This window comes from Aythya marila, assembly GCF_965140915.1.
Source record: "Aythya marila genome assembly, chromosome: 5".
NCBI lineage: Eukaryota > Metazoa > Chordata > Aves > Anseriformes > Anatidae > Aythya > Aythya marila.
In genome coordinates, this window is record NC_139046.1 from 8,965,426 (window position 1) to 8,983,805 (window position 18,380).

General features: G+C 44.3%; 1 protein-coding gene across 1 annotated transcript in view; it reads left to right on the top strand.

Annotated features, from left to right (window-relative positions):
• Positions 1-18,380, top strand: part of AKT1 (AKT serine/threonine kinase 1) — a 72,071-nt gene that overhangs the window by 46,347 nt on the left and 7,344 nt on the right. Inside the window, exons 5-11 of the mRNA XM_082762162.1 lie at positions 583-730; positions 2,451-2,582; positions 2,727-2,792; positions 4,489-4,557; positions 5,282-5,407; positions 6,648-6,776; positions 11,096-11,310. Coding sequence (XP_082618288.1) covers positions 583-730; positions 2,451-2,582; positions 2,727-2,792; positions 4,489-4,557; positions 5,282-5,407; positions 6,648-6,776; positions 11,096-11,310 — 885 coding nt within the window. The remainder of the gene's footprint in view (positions 1-582; positions 731-2,450; positions 2,583-2,726; positions 2,793-4,488; positions 4,558-5,281; positions 5,408-6,647; positions 6,777-11,095; positions 11,311-18,380) is intronic.

Genomic DNA, 18,380 nt, shown 5'->3' on the forward strand with positions numbered 1-18,380 from the left:
TGTGCTGCTAAGCTTTACACAAGAACTGCTGTAGCTCTGGCATCATCTCTGTGAGAGATGAATTATTTAAGTATCCTGGGCTTTAAAAACTTCTCCTAGAGCATTCCTTGGCATTAAAATTTGGGATGTGTGTGTGAAGAGGAGGCGTAGTGCCCCCAGCAGTTAAATATGTGTTTCCAGTGCACCATAGGAATGGAAAAATGGTGTTTAATTGCTTGGTGCTGCATGAGAGCCTTTTGCTTTTTGGTCTTGGCGAGTCTGTATTTGTTATGTAAATCTCTGTATCACTAGGTCACATCTTGACCTGATGCCTGACTGGGTATTAGAAATTGCTGAAGAGCCTTATGTTGTGTATGGACTGTGGGGACTTCAGTTGTCTGGTTTCTAGTATGATTAATAAAGATACAGGCTAAAAGTGCTCTTAAAATGTATTTTTGCAGTACTTGAAAACACAAAACTCAGTGTACATGGCATTGATTCATTTTAGAGCATTGGTTGCTCAGTTTTCCTCAGAGACCCTTGCTATGGCAGACAGTAATCTGAAGACACAAATAACAAATGTCATTGCTTATATTTTGCCAGGGAAGAATGGACGAAAGCCATTCAAACTGTAGCAGACAGCCTCAAGAAACAGGAGGAAGAGATGATGGATTTCAGATCTGGCTCTCCCAGTGATAATTCAGGTGCTGAAGAAATGGAGGTTTCTATGACAAAACCAAAACACAAAGTGGTAAGTGAACGTGGCAGGAAAAACGCTAAATTTTAGATCTTGAATGTAGACGAGAAGCAGCAATCAAGGCCTGTCTGTTCCCCTAACAATTACACAGTTGTAGATGTGGCTTCTGGATGAAAAGGTTGTCTGAGGTGAGCAGGTATGGATCAAAGCCTGGCTGGGTCCACCAGAGTTCTCAACTGGGATGCACTGCAGGATTTCCAAGGCCAGCTCAGGTCTGGAAGCAGTTTGCTTAATTTCCTGCAGTACAGACAATGAAATCATATTTCCTGCTGGACCTTGAGTATGTGTAACCTCTATTTCTGTCTGCTGTGTCGTCATAGGCTAGTGCAAAGATGCACGAGTGAATTTGCAGGAATTGAGGTGGGGCCAGGGGTTTTCATTGCTCTGGATTAAGGACCTAGCCTAATCCCAGACAGCCACTGGGGTGTCTGTCCATAGTGTTCCTGCAGCTTGGGTTTTTGCATCGCGCACAGCATTGACTGAGTGGCCTTGTGTAAGGGGAGTGTGTGCCAGTATAGATCTCTGCCCTTTTACGTATCTCCTTTCAATCTCTTCAGCCTCCCGTCCTCTAGTTCTATCCTCTCATTGCCTCCTATTTGGCTTTCCCATCTCACTATTTTATCTCACTATTATCATTTCCATTTCCTTTCATAACTTTGCTTCAGTTTTGGGAAAGCTGATGACATTTTTAAAGAAAATAAGTCATTATGTGATCGCTAAGTATGTCTGCCAGCCTTGTGTCGTGTTGTTGGCTTTATACTGATGTGGGTGGCTACTTACGTGTCACTGTAAGTCGTAGCTGCCTTTTGTGTCCTTGATGGAGCAGATACTACTCTTGCTGAGCAGCTCCTAATAGAAATGCAAGAACCACAACCTCCTTGGTCAGATTTCTGAGGCACATTCTTCTGAGACAGTGACTGTCTCTCCCTGGGCATTTTAGTGAGGATAATCAAAGTGATTATTGCGGTCCTGACATCCACTGTATTGAACAATTAACAGCAAGTCTCCTCAGCCGGCTTTAGGGAAGAATATGGAGAAAGTTTGCTATTGAGAACATCTTGGAAGTTTTCCCCAACAGAGGCTCCAGTAGCCTTTGGCTGTTCAAGTCCTATTACTGCTATGTTGGCAATGGTCATTGGTGCTGTAAGAGACTGTCCTTGGCCTGCAGCACATTCCAATTTCCCCAGCATTTTCCGTAATGGCAAAACAAGTGAGAGAGAGTAGCTAATGCATGAAGCAGTTGTTTTCTCTGTGGGTTTTGGTGCCATTCATTGAAACACAAGAAAGTGAATCCCCTAGAAACATGGGGAACATCAGAAAAAGGGTATGAATTCAGTCCCTAAATTCAGAGCAACATACAACTTTAGTGAACCTCTACACTGACAAAGTGGTCAAAATGTCTGTGGAGTGATGCTAATACATGGAGTGGTATTAGCACAATTGAACATTGAATGAGTCATGTGAATGAGTTTTCTGTTGGTGGTTGGTTATGGTTTTCCCTAAATAGTTTGATTGATTATCTTTGGGAAGCGTACTGGTACCCATTTTTATGGCAGAATCATTTCTGCTTCTGAATTCTACTAAGCAAAAGGGTTAAAAAAAAAAAAAATAAAATAAAAATGCACAGTATTCTCCCACAAATGAGAAATTCTGGTCTGATATACTTGTTGGTAGTTAATGTAATTCAGTTTTTGTTTATCTGTTTCATTAACAGACCATGAATGAATTTGAATACCTAAAGCTACTGGGAAAAGGCACTTTTGGAAAGGTCATTTTAGTTAAAGAAAAAGCAACCGGACGGTATTATGCCATGAAAATTCTGAAGAAGGAAGTTATTGTAGCAAAGGTGAGTGGATGGGAAACTTGGAAATACGTACAGCCTTCTGGAAAGGAATAGCAAGGATGCTCTGAGCACTTGTAAATAATTGCTTGAAATGCATCCCCTAATCTGGGGAATCACTTGGGTGATTTCCTTCTGATTGTGTTTCAGGATGAAGTAGCACACACGCTGACAGAAAACCGTGTTTTGCAGAACTCGCGGCATCCGTTCCTAACAGTACGTATTTCTCCCTCCGTTGAGTGGAACTTGACATCGTGACAACCAAGACTTTCCTTATTTTTTGTTATTCATATAATGCATCTGAGATCTGTGTTTTTGGAGTGGGTGTGTATTTTTCTGTGCTTCCATTTTTGGGAAGCACAAATTAAAATGCTTTTCTGAGTCCTCTCATTCTTGCAGAGCAGGTCCTAAGTACCTCTTGAAATCAGAGACTTCTTGTAGTGTCTCGGGGTGTGGTTTGGTTTTATGGCTCACCCGTGTAACGGTTTGCCATCTCTTGAGAGAGAGAAGTATTTGCTTTCCCTGGCCTCCAAGTGCTTGGTGTCCTCCTCGAGGCAGAGATCAGGGTGACCCTGACCTTGTGACAAATAAGTTCAGCAGAGTAGGGGAAAATAAAATAAAATATAAATATATTTCTTTTTAAAAAATCTCTTTTACTGTTCCCAGAAGCAGATTTACTGTGGAATCAGAGCTCTGGTAGTATCTGCTGAAGTATAGAGATGGAAGCACACTGGCAGGCAGATAGAGGAGAGTAATACCCATGCCTCATTCAGCCTTTATATTGGCCAACTGTAAAATGATAGTATAGCCTTTTTAGACCTCCAGCACCAACAGTCTCTCAGGGTTGACTTCAGATACCCAATTTCTACCTCAAGATTTTGTTTGTAGCGTTCATTACAAGTTGGTTCTGAATCATTTCCAACCTCTTCAGCCCCCTAAGAGACCTATGTAGTGTCCTGGTGGTTTCCTTTTTCCAGAGACACAAGAATTTAACTGGAATTTAGACTTTTCAAGTGTGGCCTCTGGAAGTAAATACTGGCTGAATTAGGTATAATCAGTAAATGTTTGTTGACAGGCCTAAAACCTGTTTGTCCCTTTCTTTGCAAAAACACATCAGCTTTAAAAATACTTTCCATAATAATGAAGATAATGATATTCTGTGTGGTATTTTCTTAATGCTTTCATAAACTTAAATATCCAAACCAAGGTCTGTCTTAAGTCAGCTGTCAGACTGGGATATGACCAAGAAACTTAAGACTGTGGCAAACAAGCTGGTGTTACTCTTGCTGCAGGAATACACATGACAGGGCTGTACAGAGGCACCTTGTGACACTCCATCACACCCTCTGTCTGGTTTTGTGAATTGCTCATGAATGGATATTGACAGCATTGCTCAATCCCCTGGCAGGCTGTCAACAGTGAGCAGTTGCAGTGAGTGGGGCAGAGACTAGGGGACTGGTGCTTGTAAGCTCCTTGTTTCAAACAAGTGGACTTGACAGCCACTGTGGCAAAACCTTGTGCTTTTGGGTGGGTTGTTGGTTTTTTTTTGGTTGTGGCCTCCTGATGCAAGATCAGACTGTGGGAGCTTGTGGCCCGGGGAGGATACTTCAGTGCCACTTTCAGTACGTTTTGTGCCATTGTAATGGGTCAGGACTTTGTTTCACAGCATTGTAGGCATTGCTAATAGCTTCTGCAAGGGATTGGTTTAATGTATTAAAGATATTTCTTAAAATAAATTGGCAGTAGATCAGCTGCAACAAGAAAATGCAAATATTATATGACAGCCAAGAACAAAAAGTCCACTAAAATACAAATTTTACATCTGTCTGTGTTTTGGAAAACTTACTCAAAATGTTTTTTTATAACAGTTATTGTGATCTTTCTTCTGAGTTTTTGTTTAAATCTGTTTCAGGCTTTAAAGTATTCCTTTCAGACACATGATCGCTTGTGTTTTGTGATGGAGTATGCCAATGGAGGGGAGGTAAGGGAAATACAGTTTAATGCTTTAGGATTTTCCTGTCCTGCTTCTAAATCTGCTTGGCATTACTTAGCTACAGTCTGTGTCTCGATTTCTAGTGCATCCAAGCTGTCCCAGTTAAACAGAGCTGTTTGCAGTTTTAACTAATGCTAAGAACTAAGACTAATTTCTTCACTCTGTTTTTAGAGAATACAGATTTTGGGTGTAGGTTTGTATTTTACACAACAGCAACATATTGAAAGCTGACATTTAGTAGTTCAGAAAAATAAGTTGCTTTCTAGTTGTTCTTCAGACAGGTTAAAACACTTTCTAAAGAATTTTCTGAGCATGTGTTACTTTGGAGAGAGAGGTAGAAACACAGCGAAGAAGGAAAGGTACTAAGATGTTAAAAAGGAAATGATGAAATATCAACATTTCTCTAAATCATGCATTAAGCTAGTTTTAATATCTAATTGTAGTTCAATTAAAAGGAAGTTTTATTTCCTATATGTACAAGAACGTGTAGCAATCAAACTGGTGATCAGCGTACATCTGTGAATATGAATTATAATTGCCTGGTTGTTTACTTTATGATGGTTTTTAAAAACATTTGGGAGCACAGCTGAGTGTGGATGGGAAGGAGTTTTCTCTTAGGTAACATTGGATTCCGAGCGGGATGGCTTGAGAAGTGTTATACATAACTCAGAAATGCATGCAATCTAAATGCAACAAATTATTGTTCTTGTAGTTGTTTTTCCATCTGTCAAGAGAACGTGTCTTTTCTGAAGACCGGGCTCGGTTTTATGGAGCTGAGATTGTTTCAGCATTGGATTACCTGCATTCAGAGAAGAATGTGGTTTATAGAGATTTGAAGGTACGTAGAAAAACAATTTCACAGGCTTTTGGAGTTTGGGCTTTCTCTTTCTTAGTCACAAAAGCAAATTAGCCTCAACTGTAAGAAAGCGTGTTCTGACTGAACTTTAACATAACAGTTATTGCAGCTGTTGGGCTTGGCTTTACAGAATGTTTAAACACTTTTATCGTCTAAGCGCTTGTATAACGCATCTATCAGGACACTAGTGGTGTTTCAGAATACGAAGGGATACTAAGCAGCGTGGATTACATTTTCACCTGACTGCATATGTTCCAAGAGCAGCCTTGCTGGCTTTATACATGCTGGAGTACAATCCTGGACTTCTTATTATTGGGTCTTATCAGACGCGCGGAAATTCATACGCTGCGTATGATGTGCTTCCTTGCAGTGTGCTGTGCGGCACTATCTTCACAGTACCTGCTTGCAGTTGGAAAATTGAGTAAAGTTCAAGTTGCTTGTTTGTTTCGTGACCAGACTGGGAAAAGAAACAAACGAGAAATCTTAGGGCAGGCAAACTGGGGATGTTCTTGAGGGTAATGCAACAACAAAAATTATTTTCTGAGATGTGCTTTCAAGGGAGGATAAGGTGATACTAGTTGAATATGCTACGTAATATTTTCAGCGTACTTCAAAGTGTTCTTAGGAATTCCTGCTGCAATTTTGTATTCCCTGTCACCATGATTCCTTTAAAAATGCCCTTTGTTTTGGCCTTGTTAGAAATTAGTGGTGCAGAGTAGGATGAGTATCAAGCGCTGAGTAGGTAGATAAAGTGATGCTCATATAAAAAATCTCTGGCAAATGCTTCTTTAAGCTTACGCTTAATTACTTTCTTCATTTGCTATCCTTTAATGGTACAGAATGCTTTATAAAATCACTTAGCGTAAAAGCAGGGATGAAGTTTTTAAAAAATGTAATAAGTACTCCACCTCACAAAGAATCTGGTGTTCTGTTGATGGTAATACTTTAGAAGCATAATTACAATGTTTACATTCTGTATTCTTGCTGTATATATGATCGGTTACCCAAGGACTGCAAATTAGTTACTTAATGCTCCCTAAAGAATTAAGGAAAGTGATATAAATGTGTATTTACATCATGCATGCTTTGGCAGCTGCTATGGTTCTGACTCCAGTGAGAACACGTTTCAGAAGTGTAATCTTCGGAAATTCGAGTCTTTTATTGACTTGCTCAGGAGCAATGCACGTTTTTTCTAATACTGTGCCTCATTTGGACTTCTCAGCTGGAAAATCTTATGCTGGATAAAGATGGACACATAAAAATTACAGACTTTGGACTGTGTAAAGAAGGCATAAAGGATGGAGCAACAATGAAGACTTTCTGTGGCACTCCAGAGTATCTTGCACCAGAGGTATGTTTACATTGACTTTCATGATAAATCATATTCTTAAATTCCATCCATGATAGCAGTAGCAATACAGAACAATTCCTATGCCATAATGTGTTCATGCAGTACTGCTGTGATATAACAACACGTGCTGAATATCTTTTATTCATCATGTTCTGGGACATACCTTCACCAGGAAGACGTGTGATAATTTTCACATGGGATAGCGTTTTATTTTCATTTCAGGGAATATGTACGTTTTACTGGAGCAGTGCTTGCTTCTAGTGTCAGAAGTCTAATTTAAAAAATCAACTCATAAATCATTAAAATATTACTCGCTGGCTTGGTAACCCTTTTGTGATTTATTTGCTCTGCATTGGACTATCTGAAAGCTATCAACAGAACTTTGGCTAAGAAGTAAAAGTATTGACTGATTCTTTTTGAAGACAGTGTAAGGTTAACTGTGTTCAGGAGGCCAGCAGCAAGGCAGAACGAGCTTTATTTTCAGTGTTTAGCATTGTATATGTTAGAAGTGCCAACTACTTCATGGCTGTAAGTGCACAAGGTTGTTTCTCAAGGTTAATTTGAAACTTTCTGTTTTGGAGGAAACAAATCCAAGCATAAGGCTCCAGTCCCTAAACATGCATTTTGGGGGGATTTCTGTGCTAATATTTTTTCCATGCAAGCACACGCTTAGATTTTACTCTTTAACTTCCATCCTGAAAATACTCCTTCAGGAAAGTTGTGCAACACACAGCAGGTGCTGTTTGAGCAGCGAGTTAGTTAAGGGCAGATCAAAAGTGAAGTCGTGTGATAGAGGAGATGTACACACGCTGTTCTGCAGGCAGACGCTCGTTTTCTCTGCCCACGCTCGGAGCTGTCTGGAAGCAGTCGCTGTAGGAGCAGGGCACTGAGCCTGAGCTAATAACGCGCCGTGCCCCGCAGAAGGGCTCCTGCCTCGGAGTGAGCTCCTCGCTACCCCTGGCACACAGGCTTCCATCCAGCTGGGAGCACAGGCAGAAGCAAGTCTTGGGCTGCTGGCAGATTATGGATTGCAGGCACACCCAGGACGTATCCCTGCTCCAAGGTGGGAGATCTGTGCGCTGCAAACCTTTCTTTAGTCAAAGTGCGCAGAGGTACGAAGCCAAAGTGGAGGAGGAGTACGTGTATTGCTGCGGAGAGCTGGTGGTGTTGCCCATCAGCACGTTCGAGCTCTCTGTTTGCATGGTGGTGGCAATGGAAGCAGTTGTGTGCTCTTGTGTTTTTGTTTTTTGTTGTTTTTTTTTTAAACTCCCAGCTGCTCTCAAGGGCCTCCAGTCTCTTCATAATAATGAAGAACGTGGGCACCTGTCGAAGTAGCTTGCAGCAAAGAGGTGGAGCCAGTCTCATGCTAGCTGCCAGCTCTCCATGGATCGCTGGGAGTCTTCAGTGTTTCTAAATGGGGGTCCGTGCACCGCGATTTGAGATGCACTGATGCAGGGAGTAATTAGCAGCACGACAAAGAGTGTTTATTATTCATAAATATGGTTTTATTTGGTGGTTCCCCCTTAAAATCAATCGCTGAACTTCAGTTTTTCACCAAGGATTTTATGAGGTGATTAAAAATATTGGTTTTGTTTTTTTCTTAGCTTGGAATATGGGGATTCCCTGTGCAGGCATTATGTTGTTCTTTCGGTAGTGTTACTTGCTGTTATTTTTCTTTTTTCATATTTACAATGAGTTGGCTCATCCAAAACCCTGAAGGACAAATCCTTTTGATTAACCCAGCTCTCTCCCTCACTCGCAAATCCCATCTGCGAGCTGGAGTGTTAAATTCTGGAGGCTTTTGTCATCTGGTTGGTAGCATGCAAAAAAATCTGGAAATTGCGTGTGAGCGATACGCTGTGCATTTAAGGTCATGCAGCCTTAAAAGCAGGGGTCTCGTTCTCGTTATCTGTGTCTGTAACTTGAGTCCCGCATAGCAGCATGTTTGTACAGTTGTTGCATAGTTGTTTTTAGGTTCATATTGGAATCTTGTGCATGGATGACAGTGACTGAACCGTGTCAACTTTGATGTGTCGGATATATCAGTGACTGTGATGTTTACAGCTGTTGTGCCTTCTCTTTCAAATTCCATCTCGCGGCAGCGTGGAGCTGCTTGTTAGGGATTGATCAGCCTTTAACTGAAGTGAAATGACCTTGTTCCTTCTGTCCTGCGTGTTGCAATCATAGAATCATAGAATATCCCGACTTGGAAGGGACCCATAAGGATCATCAGGTCCAACTTCTGGCACCGCACAGGTCTACCCAAAAGTAGATACCCAATAAATCATGAATATGCGTAATCCCTTCTCTGATATTGCATATTTTTAATAACCATTGCTCTGTTTTGTGCAATGCCAAATCTGAGCACTTTGAAGAAATAAGCGCTTGTTTATTCTGTGTAGAATTAATGGAGGTGCAGGAAAGAGCTGTAGTTAGCAATCTGTGTTGCAACAGTTTTAGCATCCTTACTGAAAGAATGTGTGAATTATTTTACGTCTTTTGAAAGCACCTGTAGGGCTGACTGTGCACACAGCCACACTTTGTGGCTTTTTTCCTTCCAATCCTCTCGTCACGCAGCTCCTGCAGCAGTTGAAAAATAAATAAATAAACGGGCAGAGCCCCCGTGACTGATTTATTTTCGGTAAACCCAAGCGCCGGGCAGCGCGAGGAGGAAGCGCTGGCTGCGAGGGGGCGGCTCGGGGCGGCGTTGTCACCCAAATATCTCCTGCGGTGCCTCGGGAAGGACGGGGCCGGCTCCTGGAATCCCGGCCGGCCGGCAGCTGTGTCGGCCGAATAGACGCACGGGGCAGCTGCAGAGCCAGCTGTCGTTTGGCGTGAATCATACGGCAGGGGATGCTGTAAATAGACCAGCGCCGGGTAATCCAATACCTGGCAGCCTTCGGAGTTTTACTGCAGGCCCTTTCCCTCGTCCGGATAATTAAGGGGAATAATTAGTGAAGACAGAGAGGCAGAGCGCAAAGGGTTGTTGCGGAGTGTCTCCTTTTTTGTGTGCAAAACCTCTCTGAATGTTTGTTGGAGGTTCGGATCCTGCTCTTGTTAAAGGGAAAGCTGTTGATTTTGGCTGTCTCTTTTACCCTTTTAATTTTGAGCACAGGGTGCTGAATTGGTGCACGGTGCCTGCGCGAGCTGTACATTGCTGCAAGGAGGAGCGCTGGTGGTTTTACTCTTGGCAATGCTAAGCTGTTAGTGCAGACCTGTGAAAAGACTAAAGATGACAAGTAAAACCTGAGGACAGGGTCTGGAATATGAGACTGTCGGTGTCAGCTACAGACAACTGCTTAGGAGACATAAAGTCTGGAGAAGTCCTTGTCACATCCACTCCACGGGGCACGAAACACTCCTACCTCCTCAACAAAGCCTTCGATGGAGAAGATGAGAAATGAAGCATGGTAGCACTTCTGTGGAGCAAGCAGGAGGGAAAAAGGACACTGCTGGGTCCCGGGTCCGTGCACAAACCAGGGATTTGTTAGGTGAAAATGCCCAGGGGAAAGGGAAAATGCCCTGTGCTGCACCCCTTCTGCTCTGAGAGCTGGGAGAAGTTTGCCCCCCGACACTTTCTGCTTAGAAAGTGCAACCCCAAAGTGTTGGGGCTGGTGTGCAAGTGGTCCCCTCTGGAGGGGGGAGGAAGGGAAATATTTCAAGACGGCCTGGCTGTCATTTCACAGCCTTGCAGCCAGTCAAGTGGTAGGAGTGGAGATCTGGCTCTCAGTGTTTAGTATGAATTAGTCATTTAGCTGCTGTGTGGTCTTTTGTGACATACCCTTTGGGTAGGGGCAAGTTAGTATGGAGAGGATTGTGCTGTTCAGTTCCTTGCTTCTGAAGGAATAGGAAGGAATAGGCTGACTGTCTTGGCTTTTCTCCCCAAAATGGCTCCTTGGTGGTGTTTTTCTTTTTTTTTTCTTCTTAATGGGATCCCATTTGGAACAGTTTGTGATGAATCAGTGAGAATTTAGCAGCTGGCTGTGTAATGTGAGAACAGTCTTCAGCCTCTGGGCTTTCAAAGGTTGTGCTTACCGTGGGCTTAATGGGAAGGGGAGGCTGGGAGGAAGAGGAGAAGGAGGCTGCCATACCATAACACTTCCTCCTTTTCCCTCTCTTGCTTACCTGAAATGCTCTCTTTCAATCAGTGACAGTGGATGCCAGTTGTTTCCAAGATCTTCTGCAGATACTCGGTGCTGGTAGACTCATCTGTGAAACCCAAGAATGTTAAATTTTGGGTGTAAATTTTGCCTCTTGAGTTCTGCGTTCATTCCTGATTTAGGAATGTCTTCTAAAGCCTTCTCTTTGCCTTTCTGCAGGTGCTGGAAGACAACGACTATGGTCGTGCAGTGGACTGGTGGGGCCTTGGCGTGGTGATGTATGAAATGATGTGCGGCCGGCTCCCTTTCTACAACCAGGACCATGAAAAGCTCTTTGAACTCATCCTTATGGAGGAGATTAGATTTCCACGCACTTTGTCACCTGAAGCAAAATCTCTCTTGTCAGGTTTGCTGAAGAAAGATCCTAAGCAGAGGTGAGGTTGTTGCTTAATATTTGCAATTTTAAATGCTCGTGCGCTCAGAAATACCAAATAAGAAGAAATTAAGATAAAATATTTGTTAAAGCCTTCAGAAGAAAGGTAGCAATTGTGCTGTTCAGAGGCATGTCAGTGAAAGGGAACAGTCTTCAAGCCAAGTGACTTAAAAGTGGCTTTCTGTGCTGCCATTTAAAGATCCATATTGCCATCTTTCAGAAACAACTGAAGATGATACTGCACAAAGGGCTATTGAGTGCATGCACGCCAGTCTTTATTTAAAATTGAGGAAGGTATTTTGGATGAAATTGTAGTTTTGTTTCTAATCAGGTCACAACTAGCATCCACCAAGAATAGCTGAGATGTAGTAAATGAACCTGTTTGTTTTTGTGTTAACTTTTGAAACAAGCTGGCCCTGCAGGTAGCAACATGAAGTGATTTTGGTGATCAGGAGGCTGAGCTTTGGAATACAATGGCTGCCATTAACACAAATCTACAGCCTGGAACAATGCAAGTTAACCTTGCTTTCGGTCATAATTAATCTGATGGCTGCTGTGCGTTAGAAGCTCTACAGTGAGCATTCTTGCCTTCTATCCAAGTTCAGGCTTCTTGCTCTAAGCTTTCTGAATTTTCTGTGAAATTGTGCTGTTGATTTATCATCCTGCTCTGCACAGCAGGTGGTGGTGTTTCTGCCATGATTGTGGTGGAGTTCATAGCATGATTGATCTACTTTTCCCATTAACTCCTTTTGCTTTTTTTGCTGTTCTGTAATATTTAAAAAGTAACCTTTGACTTAATAACAACAACAAAACCCAAACAACCCTGTAATGGCTAACAAACAAAAAACAGAACAAGATCCAAAAAGGATGTTGACCTTTGCACCAAGGTAAACATGGGTTTAAGAACCTGCCGTCTCGTCAACTCAGACATTTTTTAAACAAATAAAAATTGTGACTCTGCCCCTAATCTGTCCTGAACCTTTCCATCATAAATAGGTTCCAGCTAGGAAACTTTTCATGTGAGGTGTACATAGAGTATTTCAATTCCTGGTGTGTTCAGTCTGTACGTGTGCATGCACATAGCACAAAAATGGTTCTTTGCCAGTACTTGGATACTTAGAGCAAAGATTTTTATCATCAAAGTGGATTATTCCCATTGCTGCTCTTGACAGAGGAACCTGCAGAGGGGCTTTGTGGTGCAAACCCACAATTTGTACAAGTGGAGCGTTCAACTCAGCGGTGACATGGGGAACCAGGAGCTGTTGTAGTCAGGAAAGTGGCCAGCCTTGTGCCCGTCCCTCCTGGAGCAGGCAGGGGCTCCGGTGGGGCCTCCAGGAAAAGGTTGTGTGATAGATTAGCAGCCCCCGGGCACTGTGCTCTGCAAATGTGGCTGCAGCCCGTGCCAAGAGGATTCCTGTCCAGGAAAGTGCTGGGTTAAATAGAATTGTGACCCTCTTGTAGCTTATTCAGGTGGGGCCTTTCAATCACTGGAAACACAAGCAGCATCTGCTGTAATTTGTTCTTAAAGGAGCATCTCTGATGAACCAAAATGCAATTTGTTTACAAACAAAGAACGCCCACTTGTTTCTAATTACAAGGTTTTTCCAATGCCAATAATTACTCCACAATATGCTCATTTCATACAAATAGCCACTTCTTCACATGGATCTTCAGCAGGCTTGGAACTAGCGATGCTCTGATCTGTTGGACAGATGATTTTCATGCTCCTGATAGGAATAACTATAGGCTAGACAAGCCTGCACACATGCCTGCAGCTTGCTAATTACACTGGTGCCTCCCAAGCTTTTTGGACTGTGGACTGTTCTTAAATACTGGTTTCTCCCCAGCCACTTTGCACCCAACTTTTTAACTGTGGATTCTGCAAATCCACTGCTCTGCGTGGCGTTTTCAGGCAGTACATGGAGCCGAGCTGGAAGTTGCGAGTCCCACCCTTGTAGTTTTATGGGGTTTGTTGTCAGCTGCTCTCACAGTGTGGTCTCTGTGCTCGGGTGGGCGCCTGGGATGCTTGGTCCTTGACTCATAGTGAGATCATGGAGCCACGTTAAAGAAAACCAGCCAGATCACCACAAAAATACATTCAGTGAAAAGTGATGTGCAGCAGTCCAGTGAGCATCGGCCTCTTGGTGATGCTCTGCTGGGTTACACAGCGGTTCCCCCAAAATCCCTACTCACCAAAGCCCAGGGGTTGGCAGAAGTTGGGGTCACCGTGATGCCTGTGGCAGGAAACGTCGGCGTTGGCAGCATTTGGTTACTGCTGCTGGACCTGAGGCTGGGACAGAGGGGGAGAGCCAACAGCTTGAGCAAAATGAAACTCAGAAATTCTCCTTTCCAGTAAAATCTCCCCCTCCCAAAAGGATTTGATAGATAAAGTGTAAAATAACTATCAAGGAGCTAGTGATCTAGTCTGGGATGGTGAATTAACCTTACAGCTACCTGCTGGACCTGAGCTAGGTGCACAGGAGCAGCATTTGCAGTCTGCTTTCGATAACGCCAGCTCAGCTGCAGCTCCCAGGCATACGGGGGAAGTATGAAGAACAATAAATCGCATTCTGCTTTTAATCACGGCCGTTTTCTAAATTTGGTCATACGTAGAAAATCTATTTTGTCAGGGAAAAGGAATTTTGAAGTTTCTTTTGGGATTGATATAAGTTTATTAATCTTGTAACGTGAGCCTTAATTTTCCTAACAAGGAAAAAATCTATTCTACAAACATCCCCTTGTAACGGGGCCTGCAATTCTCCTTTGCTGCTTTGTGACGTACATCAAACGGAAGGGGGTAATCACAGAGCATTTCTGCACATAAAACAGCATTTTTCCTCCCTAATTTTTATTATTCTTTCTCTGGGGGCTGTGACCTGTGAAGGTGGGCATGGCTTGGAGCGCTCCGTGCGAGGGGGCTGAGCTCAGGGGGGTGGCTGTGTATGTGACCAGCAAAGAGTGTCCCACGAGTGCTGAATCCCGGCAGGTATTAAACCAGAGGGAACTCCAAGACCATTTTCTCTGAATTTTGATGGTAACTGGCTCTGGTAATTGGTGATGGGTCCCTGCAGCGACTCAGAGATCAGGCACTTTGTATTTTTTCTAATGATGGTGGCTCTTCCTACAACATGAAAGCAACCTTAGCTGCAGGTGTTCAGGAAGAGTGGGGTCAGTCAAGCCTCTACGTGCATGAAACCCAAACTTTTTGCCCCGTGGAAGCGGTGATTTGTAGTTGAGGTGTGTCTGCTCGCTCTGTCGTGCTCTGCTACGTGAAGGGCTGACAGCTTGAGCGAACCTGCTCTCCAGCACAGCAAGGCCTGCAGCCCCTGCTGGAGCTGGAGGAGGTGGAGGTGACAACTGTGGGGCTGCAGGAGCCGGGAGAAGTCCTGGCTGGTGGGGGCAGGCAGGAGGCTGCCTGCTTCTCCAGGAGCTGGGCCTCTGGTGCAGCGGCCTTCAGCTTTGTGGGCATCCAGAGCTTGGACACTGCAGTGTCCTGGGTATCTCGTATGCTGCAGGTGCTCATCAAGTCCTCACACAGCACCTTAAGGTACACCAGGTGCTGTTAAGGGACAGATGTGGCTGTTGGATGTGGTGCTGTCGGTGTAAATCACCTCAGTACCAACTTGTTCGGACGTGAGTTGGGGCACACTTGAGCAGCTCACCCATAAGAAATCTGACTTAAGGCTGAGGAAAACATGAAAGGCAACTCTTTTTTTTCCCCCAGATTTCTAGAAATCAGTGATGTAGAAACTTCCCAAGCCTCAGCTTCCTCAAATGTGACTGCTTTGTGGTTGCCTCCCAGTGCTGGGGGTGGGGGCCGGATGGGCCCTGTCCGTGTCACACGCGTGGGGCTGGCAAAGGAGCGGGGAAGTGAGGCTCAGCGCAGGGCTGGGAGCTGCTTTCCAAACTCTTCACCTCTGACCAGGAAAGTCCCCGTGTGACTGCGTATTCGTGGCCTTTTCCTCCCGAGCTGGGACTTACAAATCCTCCGTGCTGCCAGCAGTGGCCACGGGGAAGCAATGTGGGTGCAGCTCCGAAATGCTTGCGTGCAGCTGACTGCTGCAGGGCTCCCAGGGCAAGGACTGAACCACAGGATGTTACTGGTCTCCTTCCCAGCTGTGTCAGAGGAGGGGAAATAAGCATGTGTGTGCTCCAGCCCGGCGAACACAGCTTTTGCTGGGCTGATTTTCCTGAGCCCAGCGGGTGTGTTCACACTGCTGAAGAACCACTTTTGGGGTTGGGGGGAGCAGTAAGAGAAATCATGCGGAAAGAAAACGGCAACCCAAATCTGGAGCCCAAAGCCGTGACTGCTTCCATCTGAGGATGGTGCACGTGTGAATCTGTAAACAACAGAAACCTGTAACCCAGCAGCACGGCTGGCTTCACGTGAGGATTCACAGTCACAGCCTTCTTGTGGCTCCTGAAATGGTGCAGCACCAGAGCGGGATGATCTGGCAGGTCAGAGCGAAGGCGGTTGTTGCTTTCTGTGTTGGAGCCTTAGGTTAGAAACTTTCTCACTGTAGAGCTAGAAGTTGGTGGGTTTCTTTTTAAAGAACCAGGAATGGGCCACTGGGTGCCAAACACTGCTTACCTTTACAGGGACAAGTACAAAAACAACGTTTTTGCTGTGACTTGCTAATTGCAATTGTCTGGGATGGGATGATCATGTTTTCACTGAGTGTCTGCACACACAATATATTTTTAGTATGTATATATAAAAAATTGCAGGGTATGTATTTTAAACGTTTTTGCAGATGATTTCTCTGTAGCATTATAGCCGATTGCCCTTGACTTGCAGAGCATGGGAGCTTGTGATGAAATGATCACAGTAACTCGGAAGCAACACAGTTTCATAAAAATTAAAAGTGTGGAAATGGTTTGAGCTTAGTATTAATATTAATGTTGCTTTTAGTAGTAATTTTTCTCCTTGGGATTTAGCTGAAACACAAAAGCTAAGGTTCTCAATCTGGGATGGAAGCTTAATGAATAATTAGCACTGTTCAGCAGGTATGTTTTAAGGAGACCAGCTTAGATTTTTTTAAAATGCTTTTCACCCTCTACACTTTGTTATATTTCCTTGCATACTGTAATTCTCAGTGGACTTTTAACTTCTATTTCTACTATTTTTAGCTCTGTTTGAAGACTTAGATGCATAGTACTTAACCTCATTGCACAGGAATTTTTCAAGACTTTTATTCGTGCTGTATTTTTCTTCAGTTGTTGCATGTCCTTATGAGAGACAAACTTGCTGCTCTTTCAGTTCTCAGTGTTTCTTTAGGCATGTTTTTTGCATTAGGTGCTGACGTAATGTTGTTCACCTTGAAACGGTCTTTTCATAATAGTTGTAAAACCCACAAGTATGTTTTGGACTAAGTTCCTATCCGAAACATGGGTTTTCTATTGTTTTTCCATTCAATTGGAATGGATTTGTTTAATAGTATAGATTCTTAAAAGGTAAGTAAAACATCTGGGGTTTCTGTTGGCATTTCCCTGAGTATGTGTTTGCCCTTCATGGAACAAAGGCTCGTAATAGATAATGTATTCTCCAAAGCACTTGTGTGTGGCTGCAATCAGCCAGCCGGTCTGCATACTTGTGCAAAACAGTATTTAGGTTCTTTGTAGCTTATAGTCACTTCATAACTCCCGAACTTTGATGCTGGAGTACAGCCTGCTGACATCTGTGAGTAAAGAGGATAGGACTGATCAACTCCACCCTCTTCTTCGCTGGCCATCCTCATCTGCACCGGGGAAGCAGCGAGGAGCCTGATGCAGACTTGGCAGAGCCTCTGGACCTGCAGGGAACCAGCCGAGAGATGATTACTCACAGAGTTTGTCTCTGTTCCCAGGCTACCCTGGAGTTTGTCTCTGTTCCAGGTGGCTCGGCAGCTGTACACCATGCTGGCAAGCAGGCGGGAGGGCCATTGTCCACTTGCTTTGGCCCGGGAGGCTCTAGGCTGGACTTAGGCTTGGTCTGAGTTCACCTGGGGTGGAAGAGTGTCCCCCAGCACTATGACATGAAGCCTGGGGTCTGTCGCCTGTGCCACCACAGGTGTCCTGGAGGAACAGGAGCAAGCAAACCTTTTAGGTTATTACTGTGGCACTAAAAACAGGGCCAGGAGGCAAGCACGGCTGCTGAACTGCCTGTCACCTCTGCTGCCTGTCACCTCTGGTAAAGGTGTGGCCTCTGCCAACTTCTTTTCTCTGTAGAGAGTGCACAGACGTGGCTGAGAGCATTGCCCACACCAGCATCCGTTCCCCAGTGGCAGCCAGGACATCGCCGTGTTCGGTTCCTTCCACCCCAGGCAGTCACACCACACTGTGCCATTGCACTGTGGCATGGAGCTATGCCCCAGAGCACGTGGTAAAAAAATACCACATCAGTGGGCTGCAGCACAGCCTTCACATCGTTCTGACATGTTGAGCTGCACCCCTGGCCTCTAGCTCCAAATAATAACATACAGTGAGATGTGGGGCCGATTGCTGTGCAGCATGGGTGAATGTTTGGGCAATTTGGCTGCGGGTCCAGAGAACAGTCCTTGCCCCTTTTTCTTTAGCAGTATGGATACAGCCTGGGTTGCTCACAGCCATTGTCCCAAGCCTTTAAAATAAGGCGTAATTTCTGAGTTCCCCAGTGGCGTCGGGGTGATGCGGCAGGAGTCGGGGGCTCGCAGATCCTAGAGGTCAGCCTGGATGAACGTGGCAGCACTTTTTGCATTTAAAAGCCTGAGAGTCTCTTAACCTTGTAACCTGAAGTGAGTCTCCTGCTGATTACTCAGTGTGTGTTTGGTTTTCCCAGCGCATGTCTTTGCGTGCAGATGCAGTTCAGCCTTTCAGAGAACGCTTCAACCTCCCCAGCAGAATTTAAGCATCTGTTAGCCCGAGACTGCAGCTGAACTGATTGCATCTATAAGCTGTGTGGACAGTTTTAGTTTGGAATAAAAGTGCTTTATCTTGATATACCTTTAAGTCAATAAAACACCCTTTGTGCTTCCTTGAAGCTGAGGAGGAGGAAAGATTTGCATACAACGTGATATTATCACTGCAGTTGTCAACTGTTTTCTTTAATGGAAA